Here is a 23,122-nt window from a genome sequence, read left to right as displayed (position 1 = left end):
TGTCTTTTTTTAGGGGGGGGGGGCCTTCCGGCAAACACTGGAAGACCTACTAGACAAATTCAAAAAGAGCTGTAAGCACTTCAAAAATGTCTTTTTCCCTAGATTAAAATCCAAACTTTCATTTGAGAATTCATCCTACTATCTTTAGCAAAAAATATAGTCAATGCGACGTTTTTGCCAAACAAACACAAGAAAAAAGCAAGAAGCCTGGTCTCTTTCAAAATGTCCAATAAAATATGAAACGAATGACTATGGTTTCTTAAGATTTCTATTGTATGGAGGAAAGTGACTAAGAATGTAATCACCTAAAATACATTAATAGCAGAATATAATTGGGGGAAGATACTGGAATCAAATCAAAGAACTTGTAAATATATACAGGGAGGGCAAAAGTTAGTTTACAACTGAGTACATGAAACAGGTTATTCATGTATTATTATTTATTAATTATTGCATTATTTCCCATATGAACAACTGTAAACCTACTTTTGTACATATATATACATATATTATATAAATATATATATGCTCAGGATCCAGGAGTAAAGATGCTGATTTAGTTGGTATGGGACAGAGACTTAAACACAGTTTTAAAAAGACAATTTTCATTTGCACGCCCAGCTGAGAACCACTGTTAAAAACAAGTACGAGGTAGAAAGGGTTAAAACTAGGGCACTCACGCCTGACCTGTGGTGGCGCAGTGGATAAAGCGCCAACCTGGAAATGCTGAGGTCGCCGGTTCGAAACCCTGGGCTTGCCTGGTCAAGGTACATATAGGAGTTGATGCTTCCAGCTCCTCCCCCTTCTCTCTCCCTCTCCCTCTCTCTCTCCTCTCTAAAAATGAATAAATAAAATTAAAAAAAAAAAAACAAAAAAAACTAGGGCACTCACACAAAATATAAGGTCCAAGTTTTGCCAATTCAGTAAAGTTAAAGGTTGGTTACTATTTAAGGTATGTCTAATATGACATCAGTATAAAGCAAAGAGGGTGCTCATTTGGGAGGATAAAAATTCGGTCTGATTTAAAGACTATCTGAGGGAAGCATGTTTGAAAAAGGACAAGTCAATGGTCATGCCTAGTGTTAGCACTCTCCATCAGTCACTCACCTCCCTTGTGGCCGGGTCCACTTCTATCAGCCCCCGCTCCGAGCCAACGAGCACTGTGCCCTGCTCAGCTCGCAGACAGAAGCACTGTGGTTGCCCCGGCGCCTGAATATCCCTGAACTCCAGGCTCTGAAGTAACTTCAGATTTCTCATGATGAAGCAGTTCCTGAGAGAAAAGTACAAATATCCCTTGATGAAGCACTCACTTCTAAGAGAAAAGAAGGTTTAACATCTGTGATTCCTAAGGGAAGCTGAAAAGAACAAAGTGAATGGGAAAACATTGTATTTTTGAATATGAGAATATCTTTATAACCTCACAGATTTATAAAATCATGTCAAATCCATACATGTTTGAGGGAAATCTGGACTAAAATTACTTTGATATTACTAGATACATTTATTTATAAACTGGGTTACACTTTCATTAAAAAATTTAAATCAGCCTGACCAGGTGGTGGCGCAGTGGATAGTGCGTCAGACTGGGATGCAGAGGACCCAGGTTCAAGACCCCGAGGTCGCCAGCTTGAGCACAGGCTCACCTGGTTTGAGCAAAGCTCACTAGCTTGGACCCAAGGCCGCTGGCTCAAGCAAGGGGTTACTCGGTCTGATGAAGGCCCGCAGTCAAGACACATATGAGAAAGCAATCAGTGAACAACTAAGGTGTTGCAACGAAAAACTGATGATTGATGCTTCTCATCTCTCTCCGTTCCTGTCTGTCTATCCCTATCTATCCCTCTCTCTGACTCTCTCTCTGTCTCTGTAAAAAAAAAAAAAAAAAAAAAAAAAATTTAAATCAAAAATAGAAATATAAGTATATGCTGTTCCAATGGGACAAATGAGACACTTTAAAATGACAAGTTTACTTCAAAATGATGACCAACATTTGGAGAGCTTAATGACTTGATAAAACTTCTTCATGTAATTCAGCTTTCCTGGCCTGGGGTTCCCCAGCGTAATAGCTGAGAAAAGAATAGGAAACCTACTTTGATCTGGCAAAAGCAGACCTGCTTTAACGCAGACTACCTATGTAGGAGAAAAACAAATGTTCATGTGCTGGATATTTATACTCACATCCCTTTAAGGTTTACAACTGGAAGTCCCTAAGTTATGTTAGGGGTGGCAATTACACAGACCACACTGGCCTTAATGCTACCACACTCTAAGGTGAATTCTCTCACCTTAGCATTGCATACATATGGCATTAAAAGAGATGAGTTAATCCTTTTCCTACACAACGGATAAAGATAAGTGTAATATGAATCATACAACATATAACGTGGGTTAAGAGTGAGGCAAAACCATACGTGGTGGAAGAAAGGAAAAAAATTAGGCAGACAATGATTTTGTGAGCTTTGGTGGTATTACGTTCAAGGACTTCTAGAAATTATTTGAACCTGTATTATACCATGTTTTTAAATTTAAATCTAATTCTATACAGAAAGTTTAAGCTTTTCAAAGCATATAAAAATTACACCTTATCTTTAAACGTAAAGACAATCACTGGCATAGTTCTGAAAGGACGGGTAGGCCTGAAATATGGGTCAACTCGAGAGGGGAGTAAGCAGGACATAGAGTGGCAAGAGATAGCACAGGCAAGAGGGGGACCAAATTCGTAGTTTCCTGTCTTTCAGTCTGATTTACTTAATAATAATCATGCTGTTACTGTTGCCATGATCGGATCACAAAAATATCTTCATATTCCTTCCAGTGCACTTGAATTCTATTCACCAAGAACCTGTGCTGCTCTGCAGTCCATGGGCCCCAGAATAAGAATCTGGAGGGTAAAGGCAGTAGGAGCTGAGAACTCACTTTTCCCTGTTATGTTATTGTTCCCATCACTGCTGCTCCAGCAACGGGCCTTCATCCTTGCAGGGGCCCTGGGTCCCCATCTCTAACACTACCAAGACCAGCCCCATCACCCCCATCCTCAGAGGCACTAGCAATAACCAGCCAGGCCCCTTCCAGTCTCAACTCCAACAACACGGGGCCTCCTCCTCTGAATTCCAGAGGTATCAACACCAGAAGTGAGTCCCAACAATGCCTCTCCTCCAAGTTTAGGCCATGGTAACCCCAAGGGCTTCCCTTGTTTACATCCTCACTCTAGCCAAGTGTTGTAGCTACTTCCATTAGTTTACCTTTTCTTACTTCACTGGTTCCCTTGTTTTTTCTTCCTCCAACAGCTAATTAACCAGTTTTTCATATTAAATTCTGTTCAAATAATACGTTGTTTCTGCTTTCCCAACAGGACCATCATGACTGACAAATTCAGAAAACAACCTGAGGCCTCACATCCCTGAGCTTGCGAAACACCGCCAAGGTAAGCTCATCGAATACCCCCTCCCTCCCCAACTCGCCCAGTTTCAAAAGGAACTTCACCAATTTTCACACCCTACATCCTCAATCCTTTACCTTCCCCAGGACCTCAACTTATTAGTACCCTCCCTTTTACGTCTGCAATCTCACTCTCCCAGCCCTCAGTAATTCAACTTTTCTCACGATTTACATGTGGTAAAGATCTCTCTACACCACAGGTTAATCCTGGTCTCCTCCAACATTTCTGACTTCTCCATTTTCTTCCCTTGCTCCTTCACCCATCTGTCTCTGTTAATGATCATGCCCCAGACTACATGTACCAGGCAGATCACATATATACTACCAAGATCTAAATGTCTATCCCTGACCCTCCCTAAACTGGATACTAACCCCACGTTCAACCTCCTGATATTATCACAAGGATGTCTCAACTACATCAAATGCAACCTGGAAAATGAAGTAAGTACTTGCTATGATCCCATCAAATGTTTTCCATACCTGGGGCCATGGCATTTCTACTCTGTTCCTCAAGCTGAAAACTGTCTGCCTACTTTGCTCACACTTTTCATACCAAACTATTCAGTGGTCACCTCCGTGGCTGTCAATATATACAGCCTGAATCCTTTACACAGTAAATTCCTAGTCAATCCTGTGATCGGGTCTGCGGCCTACATCACACGGAATGAGCACTTGCCAAGTGCTCAGACCTGAAACTGAGAGATGACTGATAGTCTTTCCTCCACGACTGAACGGCAGAGGGGCCCGTGTAATACACCACATTAGATGGAGAAGCGCAGGGAACAATAACTCCACGAAAAAGTCGCAGACACGATTAGGGCCCCGCAGCCCAGTATTGGAACCTCTGATAACGGCGGCCTTCTATCGTGTACTGACTGGTTTTCAGCGGTAGGGACTGTCCGCTCATGAAGGAATCCGCAGGCTAGGTCCGTGTGCAGATGAGGCGCAGAGCCCCCCACACCCAAGGCCGCAGGTGGAAAGCCTGCAAAGAGAACCGAAGGCTCGCGGGCAGAGGTGGTCAGGGGGCACTCCGCCGCTAGGCCTGCAGCAGGCAGGGGGTGCGCGCTCGGGGGTCCCGGCATCAGGACCACCCGGGTGGCCAGGGCCGGGTTCCGTGCCCCCACCCCGAAGAGCCGCTCGATCGCTCACCTGACGCCGCGCGCTGACCCCCAACAGCGGTGCGTCCACCCTGGCCTCCCGGGCCTCGCGCAGTGGGCCTCCCAGCGCCCGGCCGGGGTTGCGCACGCGCCTCTCTGCCTGCGGCTCCCGAGCTCTCGCGGCGCGCGCTGGGCCTCTGGGCCGCCCGAACCCCGGCGCCAGTGGCCGACACGGCGTAGGAGCAGCGGACGGGACGATAACAGGCCGGTGAGCAAGACAGACACACGCCGAGGGCGCGAGAGAGGCGTCGGAAGGCTGAGGGGGCGTGGCCGGCGTTCCTCTCAAATAGCCCCAGAGAAGAAGAGGGGAGAAGCTGCGTCCTCCTGCCCAGCCTATGGCATTTGAGCCCCGCTTTGACGTCACTCCAAACCCCGGTGATTGGCGTCGGTGGGAGGGGCCTGCAGGACCAAGATTGCAGCGCGCGCGTGCGCCGCGGCCCGCGGGCCGGAAGAACAGCCTCCTCCGGGCCAGCATGGAGGAAGAGCTTGGGTCTGTGCGGGCGGAGGTACCGCCGCCGGAGGTCGCCATGGCTACCGAGCCGGTGGCCTTGGAGTCCGCGGTGCCGTCACTTGTGGATCGTTACTTCACTCGCTGGTACAAAGCGGGTAAGTGAGAAATGATGTCGTTCTCTCCTCGGCTGCGTTGGCCTGATGCCGTAGTGACTACGGTGACACATCAGAAGCCACACGCGCTTTCCCCGGCGCTTCATTCCCACGTTAGAAGGCACTGGATCTCTGTTGCGTTCAAGCAGGAGGGAATGGGCATTTGCAAAGACGTGGAGGACTGAAAGGCACCAGGGCACATTCTGGGGTTGGGGAATGCCGTGCGAATTCCAGCGTGGGCTGCTTGCGGGAAGATGATGTGGCCCAGAGGCAGGCAGGGGCCGGACTGCCATCTCCAGGAGTGCCTGAAGGATTTGAGGGGCGCAGCCATATAGGTAGTGGCAATAAATAAAATGACTTAAATGGTAAGGTCGTAACTAAAGTAGAGGCTGTAGGACAGAGAGAAGAGAGTGGATTAGAATTAGAGGTCTTTAGAAAGCAGCATCCTAACGGTTTTACTGGAAGAGAAGCTGTCGGTTATTTTATCCATCTGCCACTGAATAAATAGGGACTCTGTTGTGTTGTGTGCCCAGTAAATATCAGTGGTAGAACCATCCTCTGGGATATTCTAGCCCCACTCATTCTTGCTCCCTTTCATTAAGGGATAACAGGTGTACTCGTTTTTTTTTTTAAATATAGCAAAGATTTTATTAGCCAAATTTAGGGTGACAGACCATCCTGTTTACTGGTGACTGAGGGATTTTCTGGAATCCAAGACATTCAGAGCTAACATCAGGACAGTCCTAGGCAAACCAGGAAGAGTCCATACATTATTGTATTATATAAAGAATGCATTTCTAATTGCATTTTCCTAATAGAAATAATGTGTACTCATTCTAAAGTGAGGATAAAGCAAGATTGAGCAGATTGTTAATAATCATTTTAGCCTGACCAGGCGATGGCGCAGTGGATAGAGCGTCAGACTGGGATGCGGAGGACCCAGGTTTGAGACCCCGAGGTCACCCGCTTGAGCCCAAGGTCCCTGAATTGAGCAAGGGGTCACTTGGTCTGCTGTAGCCCCACCTCCACCCACCCCCCCATCCATCAAGGCATATATGCAAAAGCAATCAATGAATAATTAAGGTGCCACAATGAAAAATTGATGCTTCTCATCTCTCTCCCTTCCTCTCTGTCTGTCCCTATCTGTCCCTCTCTCTGTTTCTGTCAAAAAAATATCATTTTAACGATCGTTCCGTTTGGGCCATGTCTCTTTAAATAATTTATAGCAAGTCCTTTAAAGGTCTTTTTTTTATTTTTTATTTTTTATTTTTTATTTTACAGAGACAGAGAGTCAGAGAGAGGGATAGACAGGGACAGACAGACAGGAATGGAGAGGTGAGAAGCATCAATCACTAGTTTTTTGTTGTGCATTGCGACACTTTAGTTGTTCATTGATTGCTTTCTCATATGTGCCTTGACTGTGGGCCTTCAGCAGACCGAGTAACCCCTTGCTCGAGCCAGCGACCTTGGGTCCAAGCTGGTGAGCTTTTGCTCAAGCCAGATGAGCCCGTGCTCAAGGTGGCGACCTTGGGGTCTCGAACCTGGGTCCTCGGCATCCCAGTCCAACGCTCTATCCACTGCGCCACCGCCTGGTCAGGCTAAAGGTCTAGCTTTTTGAGTAATAAAGGGATATAAGTGATCAGTACGTGTAAATTCTTCATAACTAACTATCTCTATGAACCAAAGAAAGTACTTATACAGTGGTAGTAAATGACTTCACAACCAACTGACCCATTCATTCTTCTAGATGTCAAAGGAAAACCCTGTGAGGACCACTGTATACTACAGCACTCTAACCGGTAAGCAAATTGGGAATTTTAAATTATCAAAAAAAATTTTTTTCTTGGATTGAATAAGTGTCCAATAAATTATCTTCCACTGTGTTGAAATAATATTACTTATTATAGGAGTTTGATTGACAAGAATGAGCCTCCCAGTCCCAACTCACACTAAACAAATTTGATTACTCAAACATTCAAATGGACCCTCCGGCCCTCAGAAGGCTGCTGCCTGTGCTTAACCACTGAGTCAGCAGGGCCCATGGTGGGGTGAGGGTGGAGGCCTAGGTGGTAGGTACCCTGTCCCTACAGGCATGCTTTACTTCTCTTTCCTCCACCTCAGTGCTACCTGAAGATCTGGTACTCGTCTTTTCTCTGGGAAAGATATAAAATCCCATTTTCTCCTATTTTATTATTGCATTCCCTTCTACGGTATCCAGAGGAAAGTAGGGGAGAATGATAGGTTGACTAAACATGTCAGTTGATTCTTTAGCCAGTAGGAATACAGTTACATGAGGAGGAATTATACCAAGCAATAATACAGGGTCAATTTCTGCCCTTTGTAGAATATGTGTCATCACATTGGCAGAATCTCATCCAGCTCTTCAAAGTGGAAAAACAATTAAAAGCATTTCTTATCAAATCAGTACCAACTGTAGCAGACTTCAGAACAAGGTCTCTGGGAAATTTAAACGGGTATGTTCCTATAATTCTCTACTTAAATCCTCTGTATCATAGTAATGACAGTTCCACTCGGTCTTCAATCCAGTGATGCAGGTTCAGCATACTTCCCTGGCAGTTTGAGGTGCCGATCTGAAGAATACTTCACCTAAAGAAATTTGCAGACTGCCTGACCAGGCAGTGGTACAGTGGATAGAGCATCGGACTGGGACATGGAGGACCCAGGTTCAAAACCCTAAGGTCATTGGCTCAAGGCTTGAGTGCACGCTCACCAGTGTGAGCAAGGGGTCACTGGCTTGAGCCCAAAGGTCACTGGCTTGAGCAAGGGGTCACTTGCTCTGCTGTAGCCCCCCAGTCAATGCACATGAGAAAGCAATCAACAAACAACTAAGGTGCCACAATGAAGAACTGATGCTTCTCTTCTCTTCTCTTTCCCTTCCTGTCAGTCCCTATCTGCCCCTCTCTTTGTCTTTCTCTGTCTCTGTAGAAAAAAAGAAATTCTTGGACCTAAAAAATGAGGTATTTCAGGAGGTATAGGATCTGATGTTTCAGGTGCTGTACCACGACCCATGTTATCCCCAGAATGGAGAATGGGGAAGGTGGGCCTTTGAAAGGACAACTCTAATTGCAGTATAATGAGATCTCTTGTCCCTTCCAGTTTTAGTAAGCCAGTATTTCGAGTTTGACCAACTCTTCTTTACCATATAGTTCCACGTGTGAATTAAAAACAAAATTTCTTGAGGTAGTGAAAAAAATCAATCTGAAAATACATATATTTGCTCCTTAACATTTTTCATTCCTTAATCTTTACCAATTTCATACACTTATAGTCACACCCTCTACCCCCACATAATGCCGTTGTACAAAATTTTATCTCTACCCTCTATAACTATAGGGAGGGACACAATTTATTAAAGGAGAGTATCACTTTTAGTAGGTCCACCATAGAGGATGTCTTAGGTCCTTCATTTACTGGGTTCATGCTAACAATTTCTGCTAATAACCCTCTCTGTTCTGGGAGACCCGTGTTTATACTGCTCTTCTTCAGCCCAAAACCCTCTGACAACGTAACTTCTGATTATTGATTTTTCCTTACTCGGAAACACATGAACTTAGAGAAGCATAGACCATTCTTAAAAAATAAAGTCTACAAATTACAAGTGAAATAGTAAGTGCTTGTGAAATTTTTGTGATAAATTTTGTCCAAAGTAGTAACACTATTATTCCTACTGAGGAACCTGCAAATAGAACCCACTACAGATAAGTTTTTGATTAGATCTCAGCACTATCAATCATTTATTCTTCCAAGAGAGGTGATAAATCGGAGTTGAAATGCTTCTACAACACTTCTGCTCTTTGACTCAGTCCCAGTGGTGGACAAACCTGGGATGAATACCCAGCCCCTCCTGCTAAAGGTGAGGACTCACACCGACTAGTATTTTGAAATGAAGCACCCGCTTGCAGAGGAGTGAAGCCAGCGTGGTATATCTGAGTGTTGTTTAATAAGGTTTTGAGTGGTAGAGAGCATGAGGAATAGCATCCTGACCTCAAATGCCTATGTTCACTACAGGAAGAATTTCCGGAGGGGGGGAAGAGCAACACAAGACATGCCTGCATTGGTTTCCCATGAGCCTCCTTGTAGGTTTCTGTCAGAAACCCCAGATATATCCAGAGTGCGTACATGAAACGATAACCCTGCCATAGCATTCTAACAGATAAATGTCAAAATGTGGTATTTTCTTCTGGGTTCTAGGATAATGATTCTTCTTTGATACTTAAAACTTTCCTATTTTCCAAAATTTCCACTGAGTTTATTACTTTTTAATTAGAAAAAATCCTTTTTCAAAAAGTCATAGAGAAGGTAGAACTCTTAAAGAAACTATCTTTGTACCAAATTGCTGTCATACTCTGTCATGTTGTTTTCTATTATTGCTTATTGATGGGTTTTCCTACACTTTTGAAATCTGTACCTGGTTATATGCAGCTTTCTTCACATAGAATGTATTCTTAATCTTTAAACTAGCTATTATCATGTGGCTTAGTTAGCTTTTCCTAGAGTCTAGAACCTAGGTTGGTGCCTGGCCTATACCAGGCACTTATATAAATATTTGAATAAATGAATAGTTTTTAAGACACTGATTCCAGGAATATATCCTATAACACTGAGGGGTACCTCTCAAAGGAAAAGTAAAAATGTACGTCAATGAGTGACTTATTCCATTTTATTATTAGGGGGCACAGTTTCTAACAGAGCTTGCACCTCTGTGTAAGATTTACTGCTCAGATGGAGAGGAGTATACCATATCTAGGTAAGTTACTTTTTAACCACAACTTGGGAGAAAAATAAGGAGGTAACATTTTTCTTCAAAACAGTTCCTTTCTCAATAGCTGTGTGAGAGGACGGTTGATGGAAGTGAATGAAAATATTCTCCACAAGCCTTCTATCCTTCAAGAGAAGGTAAGGGGGAAGGGCGCGTATGATCCCATCTGCATACCTCCATCTGATTTCTCTCATTTGACAGTACTAAATATTCTATTTCCTTCCTAGCCGTCCACTGAAGGTTACATTGCAGTTGTGTTGCCCAAATTCGAAGAAAGTAAAAGCATAACAGAAGGGTTACTGACACAAAAACAGTATGAAGAAGTCTTGGTAAAACGCACTAATGCACAACAGCGGCATCGTGAGGACTGAGACGGAATAAAAAGCAATGAGGCATTCGATCAGTGCATAAAGAAGCCGGGCATGTGGCAGAGCACACTCCACGGCCCGCCTTCTGCAGGGAAGCCTGGTTTTCTTCCTTTGTCTTGTATAACAAGTTTTGGTTCCCATTTTGTCTTTGGCCTCCCGATCTGCCTTGCCATGGACACACTACACTCCTCTTTTTGCTTTCCTCTTTCTAAAAACTGGCAAGAAAGGGATGCTTTTTCTGACTAAAAACAAGCAAAGCACTTTGAGAAAAATCTGGAAAAGATAAAAGTTTTAAGTAGCCAGTAAAAATAATTTACCCATTATCCTGTAACTCATTAGTAAACACTGTGCTTTGACATACTTCTGTTTGAATGTTATGGCATAGCTAATTGTTTTTGCTCAAATTTCCATCAGTTTGAAGGTAAAAGAAACAACAGTTAGCCTTTCTTATTATACCCAGTCTGCTTCAGGGGACGCTACCAAAAGTCTAGTGCCTGCCTCTGCCCCAGCGCCTCTCCAGGTTGTAGGGAGAGGCAGCGTGAGTGCCTTCTCTCGTCCTCATGCCGCTGGCTGGCCTCCCTCTCTGAACCAAGGAGAGCTGGAACACTGGCTTTTTATATGAGGGACAACATGAAAAGGCTCTGAAAAATACAAAGGGCTTTCCTAACTTACGGAAGTATTATAATGCAGTATAGTCCCTCAGTCTCACACTAGTTACGTGGTAACAAGCAAAGGAGAAGTTACTGTAATTCAGAGACACAGAGGCCTTTGAATAGAACAAAAGCTTTCACATTACTTAAACAAAAACACAATTGTGTTTATGGTTTAAGATTATACACTGCCTGACCAGGCGGTAGAATAATAGATGGGAGTGTCAGCCTGGGATGCTGAGAACTGAGGTTTAAAACCCCGAGGTCACCGGCTTGAGTGCGGGCTCACCAGCTGGAGCAGGGGGTTGCTAGTTTGCTAGCTTGAATATGGGATTGTAGACATGACCCCATGGTCGCTGGCTTGAGCCCAAGGTCACTGGCTCGGCTAAAACCCCCATAAAGGCATAGATGAGAAAACAATGAAAAACTAAAGTGTTGCAACAATGAGTTAATGCTTCTCATCTCTCTCCCCTCCTGTCTGTCCCTCTCTCTTGCTAAAAAAAAAAAAAAAGATTATATACTTATTTACATTGAATTTTAAATAAAAGACTTTAAAAATGTTATTTTTCCTTAAGGGTTGTAACATGGACATTTAAATATCTATTTTTAAATAAAGCAATTGTTTAATAAGGGAGAAATCATGTTACATGTCAATTCCTTTGGTTCCTTATCCTCTTATGCTACAGGAGTCATAAGTTATCCCTTCCCCACCCCCACTTGCACTTAAATAAGAAAGTATTCTCATTTCAAGTATGTAAAAGTATTCTGTAAGTAAAACTTTAAAATTATTTTTGACTTACAAGGAAAACTTACAACTTGAGTGCCAGTATGACTGTCCCCAGGTAGACCCCCCAGACATGATACAGGTAGTAACTCTACCATAAAAATCCTGCTTGATGATTTTTATAAAGAAGTATTTAGTGGCCCTTGCTGGTTGGCTAGAGCATCAGCCTGGCATGTGGAAGTCCCGGGTTCAATTCCCAGTCAGGGCATGCAGGAGAAGCGACCATCGGCTTCTCCACCCCTCCCCCTTTTTTCTCTCTCTTCCTCTCCCACAGCCATGGCTTGAATGGTTCAAGCAAGTTGGCCCCAAGCCTGAGGATGGCTCCATGGCCTCACCTCAGGTACTGAAATAGCTCAGTTGCTAAGCAACAGAGCAGCAGCCCCAGGTGGGTGGAGCATCGCCCTGTAAGAGGCTTGTCAGGTGGATCCTGGTCAAGGTGCATGTGGAAATCTCTCAGCCTCCCTGCCTTTCACTTTAAAAAAAAGTATTTCATAAAGGTTCAATAACCAAGTTGACTGTATCCCATTTTATTGCAAGGCCTATACAATTCAAGTTCAAGTTTCTTTCTAAAAAATATTGACTAGCTAATTGGTAGTACTATGGTTCTTTGCCATCCTGTGAATATTGTGATGGCTGACCCAGACAATAGTCATCAGATAAGCTTATATAACTATTGCCATTTGGCAACTGACATGTCCTGTTAAATTTCAAAGCACTGAGATAACAAGCACTATCAAATGAATCCAAAACTAAGTTAGCTGTGCTGTATCGTAAGGGCAGAACCTGTACATCAGATCCTTCCGTCAAAACCCAACCCACAAGAGCCCTGGCAGGTTGGCTCATCAGTAGAGCGTTGGCCCGATGTGTGGAAGTCCCGGGTTCGATTCCCAGTCAGGGCACACAGGAGAAGTGCCCATCTGCTTCTCTGCCCATCCCCCTCTCCTTCCTTTCTGTCTCTCTCTTCCCCTCCCACAGCCAAGGCTCCATTGGCGCAAAGTTGGCCCAGGCGCTGAGGATGGCTCCATGGCCTCTGCCTCAAGCACTAGAATGGCTCCAGTGGAAATGGAGCAACACCCCAGAAGGGCAGAGCATCGCTCTCTGGTGGGCATATGGGTGGATCCTGGTCGGGCACATGCGGGAGTATGACTGCCTCCCCACTTCTAACTTCGGAAAAAATACAAAAAATAAAAACCAGAAACAACCCACCCCACAACAAGAAAAGCTTTAAACACTGAAAAAGACTAAATATGTTTATTTGTTTTAAAATGAACATCCGAAGGCACATATATAAAATATATGATTATTCAAAATTTATGTTAAACAGCTTCTTAGTTCCATCATTCTCTGCCTTACACCTTCCATTCCATTAGTCACTACTGAGGACAGTTCAAAAACGACTTCTTTTAAGTCCGTAAGATAGGTTTAGGATTCCAGTTAATAATTCAGGGCAGACAGACGAGCTCTGCTAGAACTAGAACTAAAAGCCATCTCCTCGTGACTCCTACAGGAGTCCACGGAGTGAGCTCCATGGCCCTGCTTCTGGGGGTGGGAAGGGAGATGCCGCAACAGATAGCCTGTGCTATGTGAAATGCTTGTTACAGAACAAATGTGTGCTACTAGCACATGATCTGTGACAGTGGGCAGGCAAGAGGCCCTGTCACACTTGCTGGACAGAGGGATTAAACAGGAGTCCACAGGTTCAAGGAAAACTGCTTTCAACCAGACGACGATGTATTTTCTGCTGAAAATGAGTGTTCTAGATAATAAGCTTAAGTAAAGAATGGAAAACAGGAAGGTAAACTATACCAAAGGTGAGCACATATTCAAAATAGCTTCTTTGGATTAAACTGTCATGAAGACACTTGGGATATTTGGCTTGACTTAAAGAACAATATTGGTTACAATGTCTTATTTTAAAATCACACTGCAATTAGAATTTTAGCAACTACCATAGCATTTATTAGTTGTCAAAAAGCCAGTTTCATGATCAGAAAATAAAGCAGGATTTCAGTGTTGTCTTTATAAAATTATTGAATTCCCAAAAATATAAGGAATCATTTGCTCTTTAAAATGTCAGCTTTGCCATATGGTGTTCTCAAGATCTGACCTCAAAAACTTCTCAAGTTTTACCATCCACGGAGTCCTTATTTGTAACTGAGACCCATCTGTTGTTTTCCATCTGAAGCTGGAAAGAGTTAAGACAATTAATTTCTGCTTTACTCTAAAAAAATTGCAAAATTAAATCACTTTTCTTTTGCATTGTCCTTTAAACTAGACTTTAAAATGTTAGTGTAAGGAAGGAAAACCATCTCACCTTCTTCATCAGCTTAAAGCAGAGTGAGAGAAGCTGGACCAAAATAGCCATCATGGATCTTGTCTTTGTGATACACTTATCAACCTACAGCGACAGAAAGCAAGCACATTATGGCCCTGGCTGGTTGGCTCAGTGGTAGAGCGTCGGCCTGGCGTGCAGGAGTCCCGGGCTTGATTCCCAGCCAGGGTACACAGGAGAAGCGCCCATCTGCTTCTCCATCCTTCCCCCTCTCCTTTCTCTCTTACTCTCTCTTCCCCTCCTGCAGCCAAGGCTCCATTGGAGCAAAGTTGGCCCGGGCACTGAGGATGGCTCCATGGCCTCCACCTCAGGCGCTAGAATGGCTCCTGTTGCAATGAAGCAACACCCCAGATGGGCAGAGCATCGCCCCCTAGTGGGCATCCCAGGTGGATCCTGGTCGGGTGCATGCAGGAGTCTGTCTCTCTGCCTCCTCGCTTCTCACTTCAGAAAAGAAAAAAAAAAGAAAGCACGTCATATTCCTTTACAAGGGATGTCATTGCAAAAGCCTTTACCATTATTTAATTTTAAAATGATAAAATTTCTCCATTATGGATTAGTACAGATGATATGACTTGATGACCTAAGGCCCCAGAGCACAGATGCAGGGACTGCTGCCTGGGTCTCCTGCCTAGTCCATGAATTCTCAAAAAGAATGGATGGAAAATCAATGTGTTCTACCTCCAGCTGTTTGGGGACTTCTCAAAGCATTCCATGTAGGGGCTGTGGACCCCCAACTTTGCAATTCCTTGCAAGGAATTTTTTCTAGCTTCAGAAAAATACAAAAAAAAAAAAAAGAAGCCAATTTCTTTGGTGTGCCTACCACTCCCTGGGGTCATTTCTAACTGCAGATAATAAGTGATTCTTGCAGTCATGGCATGAAAAATGAAAATAAACTGCTCTCTATAGTTATTAACCTTTTTTTTTTTTTTTCCTGAAGCCGGAAACGGGGAGAGACAGTCAGACAGACTCCCGCATGCGCCGGACCGGGATCCACCCGGCACGCCCACCAGGGGCGATGCTCTGCCCACCAGGGGGCGATGCTCTGCCCCTCCGGGGCATCGCTCTGCCGCGACCAGAGCCACTCTAGTGCCTGGGGCAGAGGTCAAGGAGCCATCCCCAGCGCCCGGGCCATCTTTGCTCCAATGGAGCCTCGGCTGCGGGAGGGGAAGAGAGAGACAGAGGAAGGAGAGGGGGAGGGGTGGAGAAGCAGGTGGGCACTTCTCCTGTGTGCCCTGGCCGGGAATCGAACCCGGGACTTCTGCACGCCAGGCCGACGCTCTACCACTGAGCCAGCCGGCCAGGGCCTTAACCTTTTATTTGAAGAAAAAGGGCCGGGAAGCTAACCTGATCAAGAAGCATCAGTTTCTCAAGGGCCTTGCAAAATGACCCATCCTCACTCTTACCTTTAGAAACACTTGATTCTGCAAAGGCGCCTTGGTTACTGTCTGGAGCTGGTGGCACAGAGGAATTAGCTTGTTTATTTCCAGGAGAAGCATAAGCTTGTCATCGTCTTTCAGCTGAAATGCAATATAGGAAGTTCTAACAACTCCAGCAAAACTCTGTATGCTAAACCTTAAATACCTTTACACCTAAATAATATATCCCCAAAGTGGGTATTCATGACATCACCACTAACACCAGGCAGGTAGACCTGTGTTACCTGTTTTGAGAAAGCTTGTACACTTGAAGCAAACTTCAAGCCCTCTTCAGCAAAAACCTGGTGGAAGGAAAAACCATCACTACTTTAGATGTGTGTCTTCTGGATAGTTAGTGGGAAACAGACTCAGGGAAAAAATTTAAACTGAAACCTAAAGGTAAAAGGTCTGTCATGGGACCAATTTTTTGTTGTACCCAGGAAAACACAGGATTTTAATTAGATTCAGAAGGAGGGTTCCCAGATCTGCTCCAGAATCAGTCCCTGAGGAGGCTGCTCTACACCTGGTCACCTCCAATTACTCGAGGATCCCCTGGACCTGTGATACCTGGCCGTATTGATTATGTCTGGGCTGCTGGAGGGATCTGAAACTCCTCTTGTAATTTCCCCAATTACAAAAGGATGATGAATCTTAGAGCATGAGTTCAGAAGGTTAGAACTTTCCTACTTCCCGCTAAGCAAGGTGAAATTTGTCACCTGCACACATTCCTTAACCAGCCACTGGAGAGGAGCAATTCAGATTGGTTTTTGACTACTCACCACACACATATAACTTATAATTTAGAAGGGAGGACATGATGATGGGGAAGAACAGTGACACATGAGTTGGACCAACAAGACTATTCAGGACAAATGGAAGACACTAGCGGAGTAAAAGAATGAAGACTTGGCTTAAGGTGGTAATAGTAAGAATGAAGTGAACAGGGCAAATTGGAGAATGATTTGTGAAGAAAAGTAACAGGTTTTGGTAATAAATTAGATGAAGAATATAAAGAAAGAGGCAATAATTTTAGGGTTAACTTTAGCCCTCTGTCCAACAGCCTGTTATTAATGCCTTGCTGTCATTGGGTAAACTGTTCCCAAGGTCAAATAGTCCTTTGCATTCTCCCTTATCCTTTAAAAAGAAACCCAACGACTTTACGCCTACCCTCTAACCACATGGAGTGACTCCCTTACCCTTTTATTCCTCATCATCCCACATTACCACTTGCTTTTTACATACCTTTTCTTCCCTTCTAGCCTATGACCCCCTTGGGAGAAAGATCCTATCTGTCTCATAGAGTGTGGTGGTTTAAAACCACTGTCAAGCTGATGGCTCCTGAATCTCTCCCCATTGCTGAACTATCCTGACACCAGCCTTGTATATTCTACTTGAGTAGATCAGTGCTTGATTTCCACCCTAGATCTGGTGGTGTCCCTCAGCATCCCCTAACTCAGTCAATGGCACTACCACTTATCCTGTTGGTCAAGCCAAAAATCTTTCCAAGCATAAGTCAAATCACACTACTCCTCCTCAAAACACTCAATGGGGTTTCCATCATACTTTGCGGGGAAAGAAACATGTTTTCTATGACTACAGAGATGTCATATGTTACCACTTTCCTTCTGACTCCACTGCATCTACACTTGCCTCCTTCATGTTCTTCAGATACGCACCCCCCCCCAGCCTAGCCTCACACCTCAGGGCCTTGATACTTGTTCTGTCTGCCCGAAATAGCCCCAAGAAATCCATCCAGCTCATTCTTGTCCTAATAATATCACTATTCAGATGTTACCTCCTCAGAGAGGTCCTTCCTGACTGCTGCTCAATCACTTCTCTCCTCTTATCCTACATAATTTTATCTCTAAGTGTTTACATATGGGCATTATATACTTTTTATTGTCTATCTTCTCCCATTAGAATGTAAGTTTCATGGGGGAAGGGCCTTTGTTTTGCTCACTTTTGTCCATAGAGCCCTAATCTCCAGGGTCTGACACACTCAATAAATATCTGAGGAACAGTGGATGATCCTCGCAGTGGCAGACAACTCAGCAGACATCAGTTTAGAATAAGCTCACACGGGAAGAAGGCGGGCAGTGAGCCTGCAATGACTTACCCCCTAGGTGGATTGAACTGGCAACTTCTGTGCTTCAGGATGACACTCTAACCAGCCGAGCTATCTGGCCAGGACAGAGCCCATTCAACTTTATTCCTATTATATTTAAAATTTTTCCCCCAATAAGATAACCAAAAAAGCTCCACAAAATGCTACTGCAAGCACTCTACTTTTCTATCACTCTCTATAATACACATGTGTGCACAGGTAAGCACACAAACATGATACAGTAAATCAGTTAGAAATTAGTCATCACCCACTTTTAGCCCAGAATTAAAGTAGTAGCATACAGTGGAAAGAAAACATACCTCTAGTTGATGAATTAAATCCTGGGAAGTTTTCAGTGGGCCCTCTCCCCTGAAATAAATACATTATTAAAGAGGTGAGAAAAGTTATTGCCTGGAAATTGGTTTTATAATACTGAAGTTCTAGAGCATTTTGTATGTTAAGAGATCCCAAATTTTGAAGACTATTGACAAGATTAATAATACTGTAATTTTATTCTTTTTTTAAGGATTTTATTTATTAATAAAAAGAGAGAGGAGAGAAGGGAGTTAGCCAGGAGTATCAACTCATAGTTGCTTCACTTTAGTTGTTCATTGCTTGCTTCTTGTAAGTGCCTTGACCAGGCAAGCCCAGGGTTTCGAATCAGTAACCTTAGCATTCCAGGTCAATGCTTTATCCACTGCGCCACCACAGGTCAGGCACAAACAACCTTAATATCTAATCACTTTACTTCTTGTGCACACTTTTACATTTTCAAGTAAACATTATACATCTTAATTTTACAATGTAAAGAAATTTAAAACTGACAAGTTATATTTAAGTTTTATTTTTCCTGTTTAACCTCTTTAATTTTTTTTCATAAATTAAATATATGAGATCTGCTAATATGTCTTAACCAAAAGTCCTTTGTTACATAATGGAAAGAGGACAGACTGAAGTCAGGAAATTCTCATTTCTGATTTCAATTTCAACTCCAGCAGGAATTCCACTGTCTTTGAGGAGGCATGTCATTTAAGTTTTAATTTGGGGTCTATAAAATAATCATAGTATTTGTATGCCTCTCTTTATCAGAAGGTCAGGGAATATCAGATTGAAAACCACCAAGATTTAAGATCCCTACAAATGAACAGCTAATTACCACCAAGAGCAACAGAACGCATGAATCAGGACGAGGCATGAATCAGATCTGAAACCCAGTAGCAACCAGTTCTGCCTCCTAACAGCTATGAGATGTGAGCAAATCATTCCTCTTCCCTGACAAACTGTCATGAGGCTCCAATGAAATCATGAAGCAGAAACCATTGTAAAAACTGTAAGACATTGGTAATGTTGAAAAAATATTTTAAACCACAGGACAATATAAAATCTAAACTAAGCCCTGGCCAGCTGGCTCAGCAGTAGAGCATCAGCTCGGCATGTGGAAGTCCTGGGTTCGATTCCAGGTCAGGACACACAGGAGAAGTAACCATCCGCTTTTCTACCCCCTCCCCTCCCCCTTCTCTCTTTCTCTTTCTTCTCCTCCCACAGCCCATGGCTCAAGTGGTTTGAGCCAGTTGGCCCCAGGCGCTGAGGACAGCTTCACAAGCCTCCGCCTCAGGTGCTAAAATGACTCCATTGCAAGCAATGGAACAACACCCCAGATGGGCAGAACATCCCCCTAGTGGGCTTGCTGGGTGGATCCTGGTCAGGGCGCATGCAGGAGTCTGTCTCTGCTTCCCTGTCTCTCACATAAAAAATAAAAAAAATCTAGCCTCATCAGGTGGTGGTGCAGTGGATAGTGCGTTGGACTGGGATGCGGAAGACCCAGGTTTGAGACCCCGAGGTCACCAGCTTGAGCGCGGGCTCATCTGGTTTGAGCAAAGCTCACCAGCTTGGGCCCAAGATCACTGGCTTGAGCAAGGGGTTACTCGGTCTGCTGAAGGCCCACAGTCAAGGCACATATGAGAAAGCAATCAATGAACAACTAAGGTGTCGCAATGAAAAACTAATGATCAATGCTTCTCATCTCTCTCCGTTCCTGTCTGTCTATCCCTCTCTCTGACTTTGTCTCTGTAAAAAAAAAAAAAAAAATCTAAAATATATAAACTGGCCTGACCAGGTGGTGGCGCAGTGGATAGAGCGTCAGACTGGGATGCCGCGGACCCGGGTTCGAGACCCCGAGGTCGCCAGCTTGAGTGCGGGCTCATCTGGTTTGAGCAAAAAGCTCACCAGTTTGAACCCAAGATCGCTGGCTCCAGCAAGGGGTTACTCAGTCTGCTGAAGGCCCACGGTCAAGGCACATCTGAGAAAGCAATCAATGAACAACTAAGGCAGCGGTTCTCAACCTGTGGGTCGTGACCCCGGTGGGGGTCGAACGACCAAACCACAGGGGTCGCCTAAAGCCATCGGAAATACATATTTTGGCTTTAGGCGACCCCTGTGTTTTGGTTGTTCGACTCTCGCCGGGGTCACAACCCACAGGTTGAGAACTGCTGAACTAAGGTGTTGCAATGCGCAATGAAAAACTAATGATTGATGCTTCTCATCTCTCTCCGTTCCTGTCTGTCTATCCCTCTCTGTGACTCTCTGTCTCTGTAAAAAATAAATAAAAAATAAATAAAAATAAAATATATAAACTGATAGATATATGAATTTACCAGAAATTCCAACTGCCCTTTGGTTGTTCTGCCTGACTGCCTGACCTCACCCTTACTTACTGGATAATCGCTCCTGAGGCAGAAGAGTTCCAAGAAGCTAGTCAACTGCCCTAAGGAGTGTTCCAGAGAGCCGAAACCGTAAAATCCGCAGGAGGGGACATACCAGAACTTCTGACTCAGTACCTCCTCAGGCTCTCCCAAACCCTATAAAAATGCGCCCCCTAGTCTGTACCGGTGCCCTTCTCCTGGAGAAGTGCCCTGGCAGGTCTTTCTCCTCTAATAAAGACTGCACATCTGGTGTTCGAGTGCTGTCTCATTCTTACATAAACTAGTAAGAAATATGAATAATTATTTATAAAGTATTAAGAAATTTATATAAATTTTTAACACAACATGAAATAGCCGGAGAAAGAGCTGTAGAATACACAGGAGGAAAACTACAAAACTGAATACTGTGAAGGCCAATAGATGAGCCTCAGAAAGAAGCAACTAGATGAGATTGGTGAATCACACAATCTTAAGGGAAAACAGGAAAGATTGTTCCAGAAAAAACAGATACACTGAATATGTCAGTAGAAAACAAAGCCAGTTTGAGGTTTTACCATTCTATTACGAAGACTTGCACAAATTATGTAGTATGGTACCAAAAAGCTGCAAAATTAATATTGATATTCTAGGAGGAAAGGTCAAGCTTTCCTGTCCCATCTTTCCTTTGGGGAAGGGAGGGAGAAGAATGTAGAAGTTTCTGGCTTGCAAGGACAATGGGTCATTTAGTTTTAAAACTAAAATAAAGGTTAACTGAGAAACTTCTTCTCTTTCAATGGGAGACAGAATTTACATTATCACCCTACACTGATAGAAGTTCCTCCCCCTTCCTGGAATTCTGAGAGTAACATACTTCTGGGCAAAGGAGGGAAGATGAACTTTGAAAGATTGTAAATATCTTTGATTGTGTTACCTTGAAAGTCTTAATGTTTTTGTATCCCCTAAACAAATATAAGCTTGTGCCATGATGTCGTGCTCTCTCCAGCCTGTGTGTGATCAACAGTATATAACCAGCCTCTGAAATGTATTTATACATACACGATTTGGGTCTGCAAATGCCCCGTGTTAGCCATATGTGGCCGGCATATTAAATAAATCTCTTCCATTAATAAAATTCCTTAAAATTCATCTGGACTTGGTGTTTCCATGTAAACCCACTGAAGTGAGGTACAGTATTTTGCAGAATCTGGGGTACGGTACTTTACAACAATGACACAAGGTATTATCCACTGCAGAACATCTATTTTCTTGTCCTATTCAATAAGTATCTTCTACCAACAAGTCCCATTCCACAGTGTTGGGCAGATAAAATATATTGTATATTATGCTCTTTGTTAAAGATGGCGCTGCCCACATGGAAGCCCATCACCCAGGTGATATTAATGTGTGTTGGGCGTGGGCTGTGGACAGGCAGGATCCTTGTAGCCTGGGGCTTGGTTTTAGGACTAAGCCTTTCCCACCCTTTTTGATGTGGGTGGTACAATCCCATCATGCCTCAGATAAGTGACTTTGTATTAGAGACTTTCCTATTTTGTATACTGGATTAAAGGTTTTGATTTCTGCACTATAAAGTGGGGCAGACTGGGAGCTTGCTCTCTCTCGGTTCCTGAGATTAGCATTAGAGAGGAGAGCAGAGAAAGGCCACGTGGAGGAGGCCAGGAGAGGCAGCCAAGATGGCGGAGTGTTAAAGGAGAAGCCAATTTGTGCAGAGAGGAGATGAGGAGTAGAGGTGAATGAGACTAGTAAGGTTAGAAACCTTTGATTCTAGGAAACTCAGTTAAGTCAGTAGCTTTGTGAGCACTGAATGAGTGGGTTTTGGAGCCCAGTGTGTGTTTTACTTGCCTGCTGGGTGCAAGCTAGGATTAAAGCTAATGGCCCACCAGTTCTTGGCTCTGTTGTTTCATTACCATCTGTTCAAATCCAATGCGAACCTGCATGGGCCAGGCTGCTGTGATAGTGGCCCTGGCTACTGGCCTTACACACAGAACTTTGGTTTTCCCCTCCCCTCATGCTGCCTCTGTGGGGTGCATGTCATCCCTTACCAAGATCCACTACTCTGACTCTGAAACAAAAAATGCTGACCTGAAATATTCTGAAATTAGAAACAAGAAATAAAAGGGTTAAACACTTAGAAAAGAAAATCTATTCATGACAATTTTGTTTGGGAAGATTTTATATGTCAGACTATATTCAGTAAGTAGTAAGGTATTTTTCCAGTTTTTATCAGTCAAAATAAAGATTTTTTTCTAAAGACCTGATTTTCATCACCATGAGATAAACAGTATGACTCCAGCCAAAAGTAAAGATCTTTGTTATTTCAGTTAATCTGCACACATTTTCTGGTGAGAAAACAAAGGAGAGTTCCATTTTACTTTCTTTTGTAGACTTGACTCATCAGATTTTTAAAAGATATGAACTTAGAAAGGAGGTCACAATTAGTGCTGGGAAGACTTAGTCCCAGGAGAAGGTTGCCAAAACAACTAAGAACAAAGGAAGGAAACCACCAAAGTGGAAAGGTCACCAACAATGGACAATATGGTAAGGTATTAACAAAGGAGTGCTAAACACAGACAGAAATGCTCAACTACCATTTCTCCTTCACTCTCCAGAAGAATGGTTTATCTTGAAGACGCAGAAGACATCCTCCAGAGGGCAGTGAAGGGTTCTTACTACTGAGTGCTGAGCCCTAACCTTCCTTCCACCAGCACAACATCCCCCTCCTTCCTCTCTCCCACTTACTCCACCCCATAGAAGAGGTAGACGTGTACTTATCTTCTCGGAGGTTTTTTTGGTGA

At 43.7% G+C, this 23,122-nt stretch overlaps 3 protein-coding genes and 1 non-coding gene across 4 annotated transcripts in view; 1 reads left to right on the top strand and 3 right to left on the bottom strand.

Moving 5' to 3' along the window:
• The window catches only part of ELP1 (elongator acetyltransferase complex subunit 1), a 65,446-nt gene extending 60,582 nt beyond the window's left edge, over window positions 1-4,864 (bottom strand). The window contains exons 1-2 of the mRNA XM_066367495.1: window positions 4,585-4,864; window positions 1,108-1,270 (exon numbers count right to left, since the gene is read on the bottom strand). Of these exons, the coding sequence (XP_066223592.1) occupies window positions 1,108-1,257 (150 nt within the window). The 5' untranslated portion in view covers window positions 1,258-1,270; window positions 4,585-4,864. The remainder of the gene's footprint in view (window positions 1-1,107; window positions 1,271-4,584) is intronic.
• LOC136395994 (U7 small nuclear RNA) lies at window positions 19-81 on the bottom strand. Its single transcript, XR_010749430.1, has one exon. It is a non-coding gene; the product is annotated as a U7 small nuclear RNA (small nuclear RNA).
• A 174-nt stretch (window positions 4,865-5,038) lies between the features above and the next one.
• Window positions 5,039-11,452, top strand: ABITRAM (actin binding transcription modulator). The gene is made up of 6 exons (XM_066367493.1): window positions 5,039-5,198; window positions 6,943-6,994; window positions 7,540-7,669; window positions 9,887-9,963; window positions 10,043-10,112; window positions 10,203-11,452. The coding sequence occupies exons 1-6, from the start codon at window positions 5,066-5,068 to the stop codon at window positions 10,344-10,346; spliced, it is 606 nt and encodes a 201-aa protein (XP_066223590.1). The 5' UTR covers window positions 5,039-5,065; the 3' UTR covers window positions 10,347-11,452.
• A 1,560-nt stretch (window positions 11,453-13,012) lies between these two features.
• The window catches only part of CTNNAL1 (catenin alpha like 1), a 69,773-nt gene continuing 59,663 nt past the window's right edge, over window positions 13,013-23,122 (bottom strand). Inside the window, exons 15-19 of the mRNA XM_066367496.1 lie at window positions 17,949-17,997; window positions 15,770-15,826; window positions 15,513-15,626; window positions 14,092-14,175; window positions 13,013-13,962 (exon numbers count right to left, since the gene is read on the bottom strand). Coding sequence (XP_066223593.1) covers window positions 13,897-13,962; window positions 14,092-14,175; window positions 15,513-15,626; window positions 15,770-15,826; window positions 17,949-17,997 — 370 coding nt within the window. The 3' untranslated portion in view covers window positions 13,013-13,896. The remainder of the gene's footprint in view (window positions 13,963-14,091; window positions 14,176-15,512; window positions 15,627-15,769; window positions 15,827-17,948; window positions 17,998-23,122) is intronic.

This window comes from Saccopteryx leptura, chromosome 2 (genome assembly GCF_036850995.1).
Source record: "Saccopteryx leptura isolate mSacLep1 chromosome 2, mSacLep1_pri_phased_curated, whole genome shotgun sequence".
NCBI classification, from domain to species: Eukaryota; Metazoa; Chordata; class Mammalia; order Chiroptera; family Emballonuridae; genus Saccopteryx; species Saccopteryx leptura.
The sequence above is the reverse complement of the archived record's forward strand: the minus strand, read 5'-3'. Positions and strand labels throughout refer to the sequence as shown.